Source organism: Mytilus edulis, chromosome 2 (genome assembly GCF_963676685.1).
Source record: "Mytilus edulis chromosome 2, xbMytEdul2.2, whole genome shotgun sequence".
In the NCBI taxonomy this organism is placed as follows: Eukaryota; Metazoa; Mollusca; class Bivalvia; order Mytilida; family Mytilidae; genus Mytilus; species Mytilus edulis.
In genome coordinates, this window is record NC_092345.1 from 36,167,872 (window position 1) to 36,184,971 (window position 17,100).

At 32.1% G+C, this 17,100-nt stretch overlaps 2 protein-coding genes across 7 annotated transcripts in view; one reads left to right on the plus strand and one right to left on the minus strand.

The window, feature by feature from the left end:
- The window catches only part of LOC139512085 (STE20-related kinase adapter protein alpha-like), a 45,440-nt gene that overhangs the window by 15,372 nt on the left and 12,968 nt on the right, over positions 1-17,100 (minus strand). For 2 of the 6 annotated variants that reach the window (XM_071299462.1, XM_071299461.1), the window contains 4 exons: positions 9,678-9,753; positions 3,752-3,826; positions 2,630-2,729; positions 1,238-1,356 (listed from right to left, as the gene is read on the minus strand). In XM_071299462.1, coding sequence (XP_071155563.1) covers positions 1,238-1,356; positions 2,630-2,729; positions 3,752-3,826; positions 9,678-9,689 — 306 coding nt within the window. In that variant the 5' untranslated portion in view covers positions 9,690-9,753. Of the gene's footprint in view, positions 1-1,237; positions 1,357-2,629; positions 2,730-3,751; positions 3,827-9,100; positions 9,118-9,677; positions 9,754-17,100 lie in introns of all 6 variants that reach the window. The other 4 variants (XM_071299463.1, XM_071299465.1, XM_071299464.1 and 1 more) reach the window with 4 other exon arrangements.
- Positions 4,895-6,788, plus strand: LOC139512084 (uncharacterized). Its single transcript, XM_071299460.1, has one exon. The coding sequence runs from the start codon at positions 4,984-4,986 to the stop codon at positions 6,676-6,678; it is 1,695 nt and encodes a 564-aa protein (XP_071155561.1). The 5' UTR covers positions 4,895-4,983; the 3' UTR covers positions 6,679-6,788.

The window sequence follows — 17,100 nt, forward strand, 5'->3', positions numbered from 1 at the left end:
TAAACAAAGCACTAAAAACAAAGCACTGTCATAAAACATAAAACTCGGCAACGGCATTATTTACAAGTCTGTTCGGGCTTGGAACTTATATCCCAGGCTTCTGACATAAAAATCCCTCGTAATTTCCTGCTGGCAGTATTTCGAATGCAAATCCCGGAGATTCTGTTCCTTCTCCTTTTCTGTTCGGCTCTGCGGTGCATCAATGTTCAAACTCCGAATTTTTATGTAAGTCACAGATTGCAATTTGATAATAGTGTCAAGGAAAATATAAATTGATGGATGACTGTGATAGAACTGCTCGTTATAATGGGCATGAAATGATTCGGGCCCATTGTTAGTACGTTTTAACGAGGATGGAACTTCGGCCCAGAGATGAGGGGGAAATAACGATTCATCTGTTATATAAGTATCAGTCAGGTAATCTGCAAATTCTATACAAGGCTTGTCGTTAGGTACAACGGCCATAAAATCTTCTACGAAACAGTCGGCTACTTCGTCTGGAGCTAAAAAGGCTATCCCAAAAATCCCTTTAAGCCATTTACTAATGTCTGAATCTGAATTAAAAAAAAATCTTAATTCGTGTAAAATTATCAGGGAAAATTTCGCTCAAATGTCCTGTCTGAAAACTCAGGTAAGGTTAATATCCCGGCGCTCAAATGTCCTATGAAGTCGGCGCTCAAATGACCCTATGTGCTTTTTCTTTTTCGCTCAAATGTCCTATGCCCTTTTAATCATATTTCTTTATTAGGCCATCAGATATTGCCACAACTTTTAACAATGATACACTAGTATATGAGGACCTTAGGAAAATGACCCTAAATGACTAAAATATAAGGAGAATGTGTCCATATTGTAATAAAGAGACATAAATCAAGAACGATAAAAGTGACGCCACCAATATTCCACTACATCTTTGTTTTGTGCTAATAAGCATTTTATAACATTTTGTTGAGGAAAACTAAAGGTAGAGAATGGAAATTTGGGACATACATATATATATACTGACAAGGGTAGCACTAAATGCCCCCTCTGCTTCGGTGGGGGCATTAAATTATCAAATGTATAGAAAATAATACATAATGTACATCAGGTGAAAATAATGAATTTGTTGCATAGATATTTTGACATTTGGACTTGAAATGTTTATTCATTAATTATGATCAGTACAAAAGTAGTAATTGTCTCTATATAATTTGATCACTGTACACAAACATTGAAAGAGTCTTTTTTAACGTACCTGCAATACTGAAACATCATGAGGATAATGATCCAAGTCTACCCTCTTCACAGCAACAATCTCTCCTGTTGGGGTGTACCGTGTAAATGTAATTGTAATGGCTTCATCACAACCCTTACCTGTAATAAACACCAAAAATTGCTAAAATATAAGTTGTGCATAGAATAGATAAAACTGTAATAGTTCCATCTCAACCTTTACCTGTTACAAACACCAAAAATAGTTAAATATAAGTTGTATCTAAAAGGAAGTCACCATGAGCCTTATATAAAATTGTTTATCTTCTATATACTGCTAAAGGAAGAGACTGATTTCATTGAGCAGCAATTCCTCTAGATCTGAAACCAAACAGGAATATTTTATATATATGACGTAAAAAAGTAATGTTTTGTACCTCCTTGTTTTTGAAACAATTTTTTTCCACAGAAAAAAGCAATTTTTGAAGCAATTTTTGAGAAAATATCCAAATTCGAAGACCTATCCTGTCTTATACACTTTGGAACAAGCTCAGATGATGCACTGCCCACAATCCAAGTGAAAGTAAGCTTAAAGGAAGGACAATAAGGCCTATAAGGATCCTATTTTGTATTGTAATAGCATTATTTTGCTAAATTAATCCAACATCCACCCTTTTTCTCTCAGATGCAGAACTGTCCAAAATTGAAATGGGCTTTGAAAGTGTTGAGGTGATCCTCCTCGTTTTATGTGTAAACACAGGCACCTGACTTTTAGAAACCTCCCAACTTTTTATGTGTAAACACAGGCCCCCATAATACATTAACTGTGTCTAAATCTTAACTGTGTCCACACTCTTTGTTTCACATGATTTCAACACTTTTATTTGCAGGGGCATAAAAAATCATCTGTGTGGAAAATATAACAGATACATCTAGAGTGAGTTTTTTTCTGAGTAAAATTAAAATAAATTACATTTCAAAAATTGCTACCATACCTGGAAATTTTAATAACTTGCAACTTGTGTTACCTGTATTCAAATCAAGACAGATACTTGTGTTTTCATAAATAATGAATGATACATGTAAAAAAAAAATTATATTAATAGGGGGTCTCATTGGGGGGTTCCGATCCCAGATCCCACTTACTGTTTTGTTAGATTCCCGTATCCCGCTTACAATATGTGCGTAAGCAATTCTCATTTTTTTTGTCATTTCCCGGGTCCCGCAAGACCTCATTTCCTGTTTTCACGACAATATAATTTGACTTTCACTTTCACGCTTACAAAAAATCGGCAATTCGGTAATCCCGCATCACGCTTAGACCCCAATGAGACTCACTTAATACAGAATTCATATACTATAGGTTTATGTAAAATTGTAAAATCACAGTATTGCATTCCATCCAGCAATATAGTAATGAATGATCTTGACATACCTATAACTGTATATAATTCATATAATGATGGATCAGCAACATATTCCATCATTCTTCCTACATCCCCATTACTGTCTAGGTCATCTTTGTTTGTTGATTTCTGAAAGGAAGATATTGCAAAACTTTCTTAGCTTTACCAGGGGAAAATCTAACTCTGTATTTCCTCTGCAAACCTAACAAAATTTGTACTTCATGCAATAAGATCGAATCAGTCATATATCGTAAGTTTTACCTCAGTCATAGGAAAAAACACTGTCTAATCTATGTTCTCTTGTCACAAAAAAAATTATGAAAAATTACTTGTTTTTAATGTCAGATTATCATGTCATTAATTTCGATATTAAGTTACAATTATTATAATGTACCTATAAATAATTTTAATGAAACATTTAAAGGACTTTAAATTCTATGACTGAAAGGAATTGTGGTACTGATTCACCAAAATTTGCAATACTTTCAACTGAAGTTTTTGCCATTTCAGAATCTTGTGCATTCTGGTTAAGATTTAAAAAAATGTTTTGATGGGTTTTAAAATGACAAAATCCCAATAATAAATGTACGTAATAATTTCTGAATTTACAGTAATATAATGTAAGTTTATCCCTACTGATGACTACAGTAAGCAGTTTCTTGTAATAAAAACAATATTCAACCATATACCAGGCCGTACATTGACCTATAATGGTTTACTTTTATAAATTGTTATTTGGATGGAGAGTTGTCTCATTGGCACTCACACCACATCTTCCTATATCTATATAAGACAGTCTTTAGTCATGTTAGTAGTCAAAGAACTAGATATTTTTAGAAAGATCAGATCTTACATTAAGTTAATCATGCTAAATTTTCTTAGATGCAATAACCATACACATATTAAAGTACTAACCCCGTTCCAGGAGGAGTTTTAAATTCAAGTATCAAAAAACTGGACAAAAACCTCAATAAATTGCTAAATTGTTAAGCACTTAATATTCTGTTTTAGTTGTAAAAATATCATGCACCCTTCCGAGTTAACAAAAGACAACAAATTACACAATTCACATCAAAATAACACTTGAAAGAAAATTATCTATTTTTGTATGAACAAAGTAAGATATTTTTTACCCATCATGCTCCACTCACCAGAGGATGAGGTTTTCTAGAATAAGGTGCATTAGCTGGAGAATCATGAGTGTGAGATTTGGTACAAGCACAATTCTGAAAATAGGATAAACATGAAATAGAGAAAGTATGAATTACAATAAAATTACAACATGCTACGTGCACCTATATAATAAAACCTCACACATCAATACATTAGTGTGTTCGTCTCATTCACTTGAAGTTCCTTGCAGCTTGGATGAGTCCTTTTTTTCAAAATGATTTAGAAAAAAAATGTAACCTTCAATTTTTTTAATAACATTACAATAAGGGGAAATATGACTTTTACCCAATTAAACAGGATACCAGTCTGATTTTTGCAGAATTATACTGGATTTCTTACAGTGATTCTAATTAATAGAGGGTTCTAAGGTGTTTCCTTCGAAATGTTTCCTTCGAAATCACTGTTTTCATGCAACAGTGAGCTAAAAATTCAGTTGAAATACCATAGGTATAATTAGGTAATTGGTTAATGGCCGAAAAACAGGACAAATATAAAAATGTTTACTTTTTGTTAATTAGCTAGCCTTGCTTTGCAATAAAATTATAATACATTCTGCTGTTTACTTTTTTGTTAATTAGCTAGCCTTGCTTTGTAATAAAATTATAATACATTCTGCTGTTTACTTTTTTGTTAATTAGCTAGCCTTGCTTTGTAATAAAATTAAAATACATTCAGCATGACTGCACTATTATCTAGAACAGGAATTGTATTGTTGATTTAGAAAAAATAGAAGCATGTAATACCAATTTTTAAATCGAGGGGGAAAAAATCATGGTTACTTATAATTTCCCAATTTGAACAAAATTAACTCTTCAAAAAAGCCTATAAGAAATATGTACTTTGTTGAAAAACTATAATTTGTGATTCACCTTTAAACACTAAATCCATGAATCATATACAACCAAGCACCTCTAAAGTTTAAATTAAATTTAAATCTTTTGAAAAAGTTTCTAACAATAGCGTTGATTATTTACATTGTTTAAATTTGTTAATCTGTCAGCAGCTCCTAACAGTACATGACCTATTAGATATATCAGGAAAAAGTCAACCTGATCATGTGAAAGATTTCAAACTACTTAGTTACTTGCACGTTATAAATTAGTTTTTAAAATATAATCCGTTATTTTTATGAAAAAAATAAGTTACAGTTATAATATGTAACAAAGTGCAATATCATAAACAGTTGAAGTAGAATAATTTGGAAAGTAAAATGGCGTATTTTCAATCTGTTCAAAAAAGTGAGATACCAATAAATTGTCATTTATGTGATTCTAAGAAACTCATCAAGTGGAAATGCATAGACTGCGGACTTTTTATCTGTGATAAGTGTAAAGAGGGAAGACATCTTAGAATTAAAAATGCACAGGATCATAATGTCATAAGTATCAAAGACGTTGGTCTACACAGTGAAAAATTGGATTTTACAAATATTAAATGTACCGACCATACTGAACAATCCTGCTGTCTGTATTGCAAGAGATGTGAAAGTCTAGTGTGTCCAACTTGTGTGTCTAAAGTTCATAAGAAACATGCAAATGACCTTATTGAAATCGGTGAAGCATATAAAATCAAATTAGATGGACTGAAAGAAGGACAAAGTTATATTAAAAAGGAAAAAGAAAAAGCCATTACCATAAAAAAGCAATTGGAACAACGTAAGAATGCTGAAAATGCCAAGTATAATAAAGTTATACCTAATATTCTGAACCATGGAAATGCATTGAAAAAGGCAATAGACAAATATATTGAAGAGCTGAAAGATGAAGTTGATCAAAACCTAAAAGATATTTTGAAGTCAATTGACACAGACCTTCATAACTTATCAAAATCAATGGAGCATGCTAACGAGAAAAACCGGGAAGTTGAGATTTTAATCAAAACCAAAGATGTTGCAAAGTTTTTTTCGGAAGTCAGCGTTAACAAATCAAAGGAAGTGCTAGTACCAAAACCACAAACTTCATACAATTCCATACCAAACTTTCTTCCAAGGGAGATCACTCAATCTAATGTTGGAGTGCTACAAAGGGAAGAGAGTGACAAGCTAGAGAAACTAAGTGTTGCTTTTAAAATCTGCCAAGAATATCAGACAGAACTTTCTAGAGTATCACAAATCATTCCATGTGCTTACAATTCCATCTGGATAAATTCAAGTTCAGATGGTTGTATTGTAAATGCAGAACCTAAGGGGAGAAAACTCATTGAGTTGTCTACCTTTAAAATGACCGTCTATGGTATGGCAATAACCAAATCTAATGACCTCCTTCTTTCCGTCCATGGTAAATCCAGACTACAAAAACTGAATACTACTACTGGTAAACTAACAGACACCGACTTTAATGTGGATCCCCTTGTCCCTATTAGTATCCACATTACCAGTGGTAACAAGGTTATAGTAGTAGGAATTAGCGAGAAACTTGGAAGAAAGGCTGTTTTCGTAATTAACCACAAGGGAGACCATGAAACTGTGTATGAATATGATAAACACAATCAACCTCTATTCACTTACCCCAGGAGTATCACAAGTACCAGTGATGGGAAAATACATCTGGTAGATTTTCACAAAGGTAAAAAAGGAAGAGTGGTTGTTTTAGGGAAGGGAAGTGATATAGTTAACTCATATACCGGCGATCCAAAAATCAACAAACAAAAATCATTTAAACCACAGAGAATAGCCACAACATCAAAAGACAATGTCATGGTGACTGATTTGGACACAGAAATAATACACATTCTAAACAGTAATGGCTGTCTAATATCATGGTACAACACTAAAGACATAGGAATACTACATCCGTTCTCCCTTGCCCTTACTCCGACAGGGCAGGTATACATTGGTTGTACTAGACAAGCAGGTAGTACAGCTAAAGAAGCCAATATTTATGAAGTGACTATATCTGGATGTTAAAAACAAGTCATCATATAATTTTTGATAGATTGTTTAATACCTGCTATATTAAGACCTGACTAACAGCTCCATATAAATAAACTATACACTGTTTATAATTTCTTTTTCTTAGTTTTATAACATATTGAATAATAATTATACAAGATGTCATTACAAAGATTGTCAAGTTAAAATAAGTAAGATTTGAAGAACTCAGCTGTTTTTATAAATCTAGTTAGTCACCATGTATAAAGTTAAAATTGTTTGTAATATTCCACTAAAATGTTGGATGCCGTATTTAAAATCATATTGATAAAGCTTTTGGAAATGCTGATCTCTTTCTCTCAATATATGTTTGTATTATGTTCATTAAATCTGAATTTACGTTCTGATCAATAATATTTTCCTATGATCCAATATAGAACTTATGCAAGTTTTTGATTAAATGAAGCAGTGGGGGGAGAAATTTGTCCTCTTATTTTTACTTTTTTACATCAATCTGTCTGTGTATACATATATAGAAACAGATTTTTTTTTAAAGTCTTCACTGAAACAATTCAGAGCAGAATATCCATAGTGAAATACTTCTTCAAGATTTTTTTTTAACAATTAATGAATGATAGAAAAGAACAAATACAAATACAAAAATACATTGAAAAAAGAAATATCTTTAAATCAGTAAAATGACAGAAAGAACTGAAAATTATATATGTATAAAAAATTTGACAAATTCAAAACTGCTTTTGTATTGTAAAAAATGCCATATTCAATTTCTCCTAGTGTTTGAAATTAATTAGTCAATGTAAGGACTGGAATATCCTAAAAATTACACACTAATAATTCTGTTTTGTGACATGGGTAGTATGAATTCTGACAAAGGCAAAATAGCAGTAGGTATTCTAATATGAAAATAAATATTTTAGAGAATTTTATTGGAATTTTAAATTTATAATTTTTATAGAATTCATTGGTCTTTCACTTTATACAATAAACAAAATTAACATTAAAGGCCTTTATATTTAATTCAGTTTTACTATTTCTGTAGAGTTTACAGTACACATCAGCAAATTCTTTTCAATAACTGTTATAACAATAGCAGCTTTGAATATGAGACCAAAAATATCATTTGTAACAATAATGAAAGCTGCACAACATAAAAAGTCAATTTTATTTCTAAACAACATATCAGTCCAAATTAAACTTGTGTCAGTTTCAGACAAGATTGCAGGTCTACTATTAAAATATTTGTCTGGTTAAAGTAGCATCAAAAGGAAGTTCTACTAAATTCTATCAGAATTCTGATGTGGCTAATAAAAATATATCAGGTTTTCATGATCACATAAAATTAATATTAGCAACACCATATGGGATGACTACAGGTATTTTAAAAGTGTTACAAAAGCTAACCAAACCTTTAAACAGACTTATTGAGAAGGGATATAGTAAGTAACGATACTGTTGTCATGTCATTAAGGATGGAATATTTTGGTATTAATATTGATTCACTCGTATAGGATCTTTGCATTTGATATAAACACATTTATTCTGAAACCAGTTGTTGGCATGATACTGGTTATGTTCTCATATATTTTATGATTGTATGATGCTAAACCCCTTAACAGGATGGATTATACTTGTCTGCATATGATGAAGATAATATCTTTCAATTAGTTTAAATGATGTCTGGAGCTGGCATGTTAGTAACTGCTAATAATCCTTTGCTAATTTATGTATCATTGTCATTTTGCTCTATTTCTTTTGTTACCTATTCTGACATCAGACTCATACTTTTTTTACTGTGCATATTGCTGTGTGTGTCTGTATTCTAAATTGGCTAGAGGAATAGGGGAAAGGTTGTAAGTCTAGTGTGTTTTTTAATTTTAGTTCATTTTTTTTGTTTTGGAGTTTAGATGGTGTCCATTTTCACTGAAGAAGTACACATTTTTATTTAGGGGCCAGCTAAGGCCCACTTCAGGGTGCAGTATTTTCTCTCTCCGTTGAAGACTCATTGGTGGTCTTCAGCTGTTATCTGCTTTTTGGTTGGTTGTTGTCTCTTTGACATATTCACCATTTCCATTCTAAATTTTATTAAGGAGATTTTACTGAACTGCTAATAATGACTTGTTCTGTCTTTATCCTGAGAATTGTCCTGGACATTCTAAATGAAATGACTGAAATCATTTATGTGATAAAAATCTTGAACTGAATCCCTATCTCCTATTTCGGTCAATGATCTTTCGGTTAAGGTCATGTCTGGCAAATATAAAAACAGCCGGACCCTTGCATGATATGAACAAATTTTTCGATAAAACTTAAAGGGCCGCAAGGACTCATATCAATTTGTTAGTGCTCTACAAGTTTATCAGGAACTGACATGTATAAGATATGGAAACAAATACTAATTCTTAAAAGGGTAGGTAACTATAGTGCAAGTTATACATACCACGTCCATCGCATGCACTTTGGAAAACAACAAAGTTTAAAGTCAGCAGGATATACATGCTAGAGCAATACACATAAATAATATACTGTACATAGAAAGAAAGAACTTATTAATTATAATAAAGGTTAGAGGTTATTCTCATTCTTGCAAAATTCAAGACATTTCCAAACCCGAGGATCAACTGAAATGAAACTCTGGGCCATTTCAAAATTGAGGTAGCTAAGGAACCCTGAGTCCTTAGAATTAGCTTTTTTGTCATTTATTACATTTTTAACTTAAATACATGTATACTAGATTGCAAGTTTTGTTGAAAATGAAATATAAATAGAAAACGTTATTTTTAGCACATAATAAATCAAATAAAATGCCATTCTCTACTGCTTATTTTTCAAAAAGGTTTTAGGCTGGTTTCATATATTTTTTCTGTATTTATTTTTGTCTAGTTTTTAGAATAGTAATCAAAGCAATTTGTCCTTTTCAGTGATCAAATTCTCTAACAAATCATTATCAATTATCAAAATGTACCTTAATTATAATAATACATAAATTAGAAAATTTAAAAATAATCAACTCTTACCAGAAATGACATAAGGAATGCTGTTTGTTTAATACTTAAGAAAATCAATCAAACCATTTCCCTTCATCCAAATCATCTGAAATATATACATGTTAAAATAAACTATTAATATGTACATTGTATAAACATTTTCAGGCCTGTACTTAAATACTTTACAACCTGTACAGTTTGACTATTCATTCTACATAATATCAGAGATATTAAGACTCACAAAACAATGTACAAGAACAACGCTTTTACATATTCATGATAATAGGCAAAGCTCAATTAAAGGAGCACTAGCTACGATATATGTAAAAAAATAAAGTATGATTTTTTTTAGATCAATCATTAATCAAATTGGAATAATCAAATAATAATTTGCTTTTAGCAATCAATTTCCTTTAATTTTGTTAAAATAAGCGATTAAACATAATTTTTGACTGATTCACTTGCAAGTGAAAACGTCATCATCATTCTAACCAGTATTCATGTGAACTTCAAGTTAACCCCTAGCTAGAGATTGACAACGCATGCATTGTACGTGTACTGGTTATTTAAAGGAAAAGAATGTCAACAATGAAAGTGAAACTACGGTACATCATTTGATTACTAATTCGATGCACATAAAATCGTTCGTATATGGTTAAAAACAATGAGAAACATCTATTTTTAATCATAAAATAAAATCAAACAGACCTATAAAAATCCACTTGCACGTGTTGGTTTAATCTATTCGTATCTCTATTTTTGTTTACATCGCTTATATGGTCATCTGAGGTCAAATCGATAGTTAATTAGATGGCGTCTGGACTACAATACACACGAAACGAACCTATATATTATCTACCCCATGCTCTGTAAACTGTTTATTTTAGACTTTTGATAGTTTGGATAAATGTTTTACCTTGTTATAAACCAAATATGAGAATTTGAGTCAAATCGGTTACAATGAATTTGACAGCTAGTGCCCCTTTAATATATTTTACTTTACACCTGTTCCAAAAGATTTCCTAAAAATTTATAATGTTGAACTTGAACTGCACTTACATGGATTAAATATTAATTTTTCAAAAAATTAATCCCTTCTTCATCATTTTTCTAAAACCACAAAACATGTAATGGTATCACGTCGTCTTCATAACTTTAGTATAAGTAAATAGAAATCTATGAAATTTAAACACGCAAAAGGGAGGTTGGGATTGATTTTGGGGGTTATGGTCTCAACAGTTTAAGAATAAGGGACAAAAAAGGGCCCAATTCGGGCCCCCCAAATGAGCATTTTTCTAGTTTCCAGACAATACATGACTTATGATCATTTCTGTACAGGGTATGCAATTTAAAGGGCACTAGCTACGAGATACATAAATCAAAGAACCAAAGGGTGCTATAGGCAGTTAATCAAAAACCCAAAGGCAAACTTGGCCAAGTTCAGATGAATAGTGAAAAGAATTAGTCAAAATATTTATCTCAGGCATTGTTCTCAGCTTTTTCTAAAGTATCAAATAATGCTTGTACAGTAATGTTTATATTATGCAATCCTACCACTTTCAAAAGTTATTTCCAATTTATATATATAAAGATTCAATGTCTGAGATTATACACATACACTGTCCTATGTTAGGGGAGAGTTTTGTGCCAGTTAAGATGTTTAAGCCGCCACATTCTGTATGCACCTGTCCATAGTGAGGACCTACTAATGTGGTGATTGTTGCTGTATATCATATTTATTTTTCATTATTGTTTTGTACAATTTTAATTTCTTGTGTATACTTCTGATTTTAGTGTATGTCCAAGTTATTGTAAATGCTCTTTTGTTCCGACGTTGGAAAGTTTAGGGCGGAAAGAACTCACTAGCCGAAAAGTTCCGTAGAAACTTATTAACTAGTTACTTTGTTCTTCCTCTGATTTAAAAGTTCCACCGGAACAAAGTGACTAGTTGAAATAGTATACATTTTTGTTATTATGTTAAGGGGCCAGCAAAAGCAATCTTTTGGGTGTAGGAGTTTCTCCCTGCATTAAAGATCCATTGGTAACCTTCGACTGTTGTCTGCTCTTAGATCAGGTTATTGTCTATATGACACATTCCCCATTTTCATTCTCAATTTTATTAGGCACTGGCTACGGTTACATGGAAATGTAACAACAATAAAAATATTATTGTTACACTGGAGACTAATTGCCGGAATGCAAAGTTGGGCTAGGAACCGATTTATTACGAATGTAAAAATAATTACTGAGGCTACGGTTGCATTACGCTGAGATTAATAGATTAATAGGGGTCTGGGGGTTGGCAAATCAATGCATTTGAATGGGAGCATATAGTTGGAACACCCGCCCCCCCTCTTTTATCAAATGGGGCTGGATCCGCCCCTGATACTGATAAAAAATAAATATTATTATTCAACAAATGGTGTATAACTTGAATAGTTTTACGTATTAATGGTTTTGATGTTCTTAAAGATACTACTCAAGATTAGGAGTGCCAAAGGCGAAAAATATAGTTCAATGGTTTCACTTTTTTAAAGTATTTAACTGCACACCTTCTCTTATTACTGTCATTATACTTTGAACCAATTTTGTTTAGGGTGAAAAACATTAAAACTTGGGATGCGATGCGTTTTACAATGACTTGACTGTTAGTGTTGCTATCCACCAATTGCAACTCAATCAAAATTTTGACCAAATTGCAATTTGTTTTATAAAATCAAATTGTTCAACTGGTCAGAATATTGAACAAATTATTCAGTCAAAATGTGAAAGTGCAAGGTGATAAAATAAAATATACTTACAATCCTATAAGACTTTACCTCCACTTTAATGATGTTATTACTAAATTTGTTTATCAATCTGTATAGTTATATTATAGCCATTACCATACTAAAGGTAAAATGTTTTATTTTGAATTGCTATAAAAATGTCCAAACTAAGCTTTTATATAGTTTTTCTTTCGAAAAGGATTTTATATTTATAAGAATCATATATCATTTAAAATAATACATCATATATTCAGTAAAAACTATATAAAAGCTTAGTTTGGACATTTTTATAGCAATTAAAAATAAAACAGTTCACCTTTAGTATGGTAATGGCTATAATATAACTATACAGATTGATAGACTGATTTAGTAATACCATCAATAAAGTGGAGTTTATACCTATTCCTGTCAGAAAGGTAGATGTCTCCTTAAAACACTGACAAGTCTCATATACCATACCACATAGAACAGTAGATATTTCTAAAGAACACTGACAGGTCTCATATACCATACCACATAGAAACAGTAGTAGTCCCCTAATAAAACCTAACAAGTCTCATATACCATACCACAAAGAACAGTAGATGAGTCCTATAGACAAGAACTAGTCTCATATACCATACCACATTGAACAGAGGATGTCTCCTATAGAAAATTACTAGTCTCATGCATCATACCACATTATCTATACTAATATAGATACTAAGAGTAGAAAAGGAAATGTTCTACTTGAATGGAACATTTATCCTGCCATACTGGATACTTGATATTTATGCAAAACTGTATAATAACTATTCTAATTTTATTAACAAACTAATATACTAAGACACCATATTGTATACACAGTATACTAGTATCATATTCACAATCAATTCTAAATCTATTATACTTAATACATATGAAAATAATAATAAATGTATCATTTGGCTTTCTAGGGGGCTACTCATTAAAACTTACAAAAATACTAATTAAAATAACCAAATCGAAAAACACTACCTAAATTAATTAGAAAATAAATTGCCTAAATTATGCAATTTTAAGAACCTGCAGTAGAGCCCTGACAGGTGAAAAATTAATTTTAGAACCTGACTGGTAGAGCCCAGACAGGTATAAATATTAAAAATGAGAATACCTGCGGTAGATCCCACCAGGTACTTTTAGAACCTGAGTGGTAGAGCCCAGACAAGTATGAATTTTGAAAACTGAGAATTCCTGCGGTAGATCCCAGCAGGTACTTTTAGAACCTGAGTGGTAGAGCCCAGACAAGTATGAATTTTGAAAACTGAGAATTCCTGCGGTAGATCCCAGCAGGTACTTTTAGAACCTGAGTGGTAGAGCCCAGACAAGTATGAATTTTGAAAACTGAGAATTCCTGCGGTAGATCCCAGCAGGTACTTTTAGAACCTGAGTGGTAGAGCCCAGACAAGTATGAATTTTGAAAACTGAGAATTCCTGCGGTAGATCCCAGCAGGTACTTTTAGAACCTGAGTGGTAGAGCCCAGACAAGTATGAATTTTGAAAAATGAGAATTCCTGCGGTAGATCCCAACAGGTACTATTAGAACCTGACTGGTAGAGCCCAGACGGGTATAAATTTGAAAAATGAGAATTCCTGCGGTAGATCCCAGCAGGTACCAAAACTAACTTAATTATCACCCTTAAATAAAACAAAGCCTTAATAATTTATAAGATGTATGAATGAATTGGGGGAAAATAATTTCCCTGAAATTAAGTAGGCCAAATTGAATGAAAAACATAAAACTAAAACAAACAAATCACATATTGTTATGAGTAGCCCCTTTTAAATAAACATATAAAAAATAACTGACATTAAACTATGACTATTAAAATTTTAAAGGTGCAGCTGGGGAAACGGTGGGTGGGCTGAATAAATTTTCCACAAGTACAAATATGACTGCTAACAGTGCCATGCTCAAACAACAACTGACCATCCTATCAAAATTATATACAGATGTTTCTCTGATAACATCCATGCTGTCATCCTGCTGTTTCCTATCTATGATCTAATACATATCCCTTAATCTCTTAATTAAAACCAAACTGCCAAGCTGCCAAGATGGAAAGCTGACCTTATCATTAATGAAAATAAAACCAGGGAAAGTACATACCCTAGGAATTTATCAAATATGTATAAACTCTAATTTAATTTTTAAATTACCATTTATACCTATTCCTGTCAGAAAGGTAGATGTCTCCTTAAAACACTGACAAGTCTCATATACCATACCACATAGAACAGTAGATATTTCTAAAGAACACTGACAGGTCTCATATACCATACCACATAGAAACAGTAGTAGTCCCCTAATAAAACCTAACAAGTCTCATATACCATACCACAAAGAACAGTAGATGAGTCCTATAGACAAGAACTAGTCTCATATACCATACCACATTGAACAGAGGATGTCTCCTATAGAAAATTACTAGTCTCATGCATCATACCACATTATCTATACTAATATAGATACTAAGAGTAGAAAAGGAAATGTTCTACTTGAATGGAACATTTATCCTGCCATACTGGATACTTGATATTTATGCAAAACTGTATAATAACTATTCTAATTTTATTAACAAACTAATATACTAAGACACCATATTGTATACACAGTATACTAGTATCATATTCACAATCAATTCTAAATCTATTATACTTAATACATATGAAAATAATAATAAATGTATCATTTGGCTTTCTAGGGGGCTACTCATTAAAACTTACAAAAATACTAATTAAAATAACCAAATCGAAAAACACTACCTAAATTAATTAGAAAATAAATTGCCTAAATTATGCAATTTTAAGAACCTGCAGTAGAGCCCTGACAGGTGAAAAATTAATTTTAGAACCTGACTGGTAGAGCCCAGACAGGTATAAATATTAAAAATGAGAATACCTGCGGTAGATCCCACCAGGTACTTTTAGAACCTGAGTGGTAGAGCCCAGACAAGTATGAATTTTGAAAACTGAGAATTCCTGCGGTAGATCCCAGCAGGTACTTTTAGAACCTGAGTGGTAGAGCCCAGACAAGTATGAATTTTGAAAACTGAGAATTCCTGCGGTAGATCCCAGCAGGTACTTTTAGAACCTGAGTGGTAGAGCCCAGACAAGTATGAATTTTGAAAACTGAGAATTCCTGCGGTAGATCCCAGCAGGTACTTTTAGAACCTGAGTGGTAGAGCCCAGACAAGTATGAATTTTGAAAACTGAGAATTCCTGCGGTAGATCCCAGCAGGTACTTTTAGAACCTGAGTGGTAGAGCCCAGACAAGTATGAATTTTGAAAAATGAGAATTCCTGCGGTAGATCCCAACAGGTACTATTAGAACCTGACTGGTAGAGCCCAGACGGGTATAAATTTGAAAAATGAGAATTCCTGCGGTAGATCCCAGCAGGTACCAAAACTAACTTAATTATCACCCTTAAATAAAACAAAGCCTTAATAATTTATAAGATGTATGAATGAATTGGGGGAAAATAATTTCCCTGAAATTAAGTAGGCCAAATTGAACGAGTAGCATGAGTGAAAGCCCCCAAGAAATGATACAGGTACATATATATATAGTTAAAATAAAAGATAAAAATAATTCAATATACCATTAAAAGAATAAGTACTTGAATATAATTTCATGTATGAAAATGAAAACACGCAAAATAAAATAACTACAATACTAAAATAATGAACAAAATGTAGTTCTAGGACTCCTTTGATGTAGAACAAAACATGTATAAGAATTAGGAACGACACATTCTGCTTGTGCTTTGCAAACAGTTGTTGGATCAGTTCGAATGTAACGTTTATATCAATCAAATGACCATCTACCTAAAGTATGGATAATGTGATCCTCAACCCCTGCTGCTGCTGCTGATGTAGCAGCACCAATTCGAAAAGAATGACCACAAAATTTACTATCATTTAATAATACCCTTATCTGAACAGCAAATCTCTAAGCAGAGATATTAATGTATCTCTAGACAAAGGAGCGTTATTATACTCATCACTAACAAATAAATAGGAATCTGGTCTAGCTCCCTAATTTTTTCGTACTGTAAATATCTTCGCATCAAATCAACTGGGTTGAAAATATACCTTCTCGAAATAGGTCACATTTTGAGGAATTCAGATGTTATGTGAAATTTAGAAAATTTTATGTCTAAATAAATTTTTGAATTAAGAGTGTGTCCTGCCTTGCAATTTACTACTATACGTAAATTCACCACATCGGAGAAATCCAAAAAGCTAGATTAAATGAGCACTGCAACCATAAGTCAACGAATTCGTTAAAGGGTCAGGATGCCCTATTCTTAAGTTATTATGCCTAATCCCTGCTAAATACAATTTAATTGTACATGTTGTATAGCATGAGCTAGCTTAAGAGAAATCTTGCAATAGGTTACAAAATAAATTAAACAATCTTCATCTATTATTGGCACACTATTTATATACTTCTAAACTAGTCATACCATAAATGTTTTAAAACATAGAAAGCCAGAATAATAAGTCTAACTAAAACTTATACATAAGGATGCCTACAAACCTGTGGTAGAACCCACAGGTGAAACAACAATTACCTGAGGTAGAACCCAGATAGGTAAAAATACTTGAATACTGTAGTAAAACCCTGACAAGCGAGACATATAATAACATATGGTAAACCCCAG

Coding starts and splice junctions, on each gene's coding strand:
- LOC139512084 (XM_071299460.1), top strand. CDS start 4,984: ATGGCGTATTTTCAATCTGTTCAAAAAAGTGAGATACCAATAAATTGT.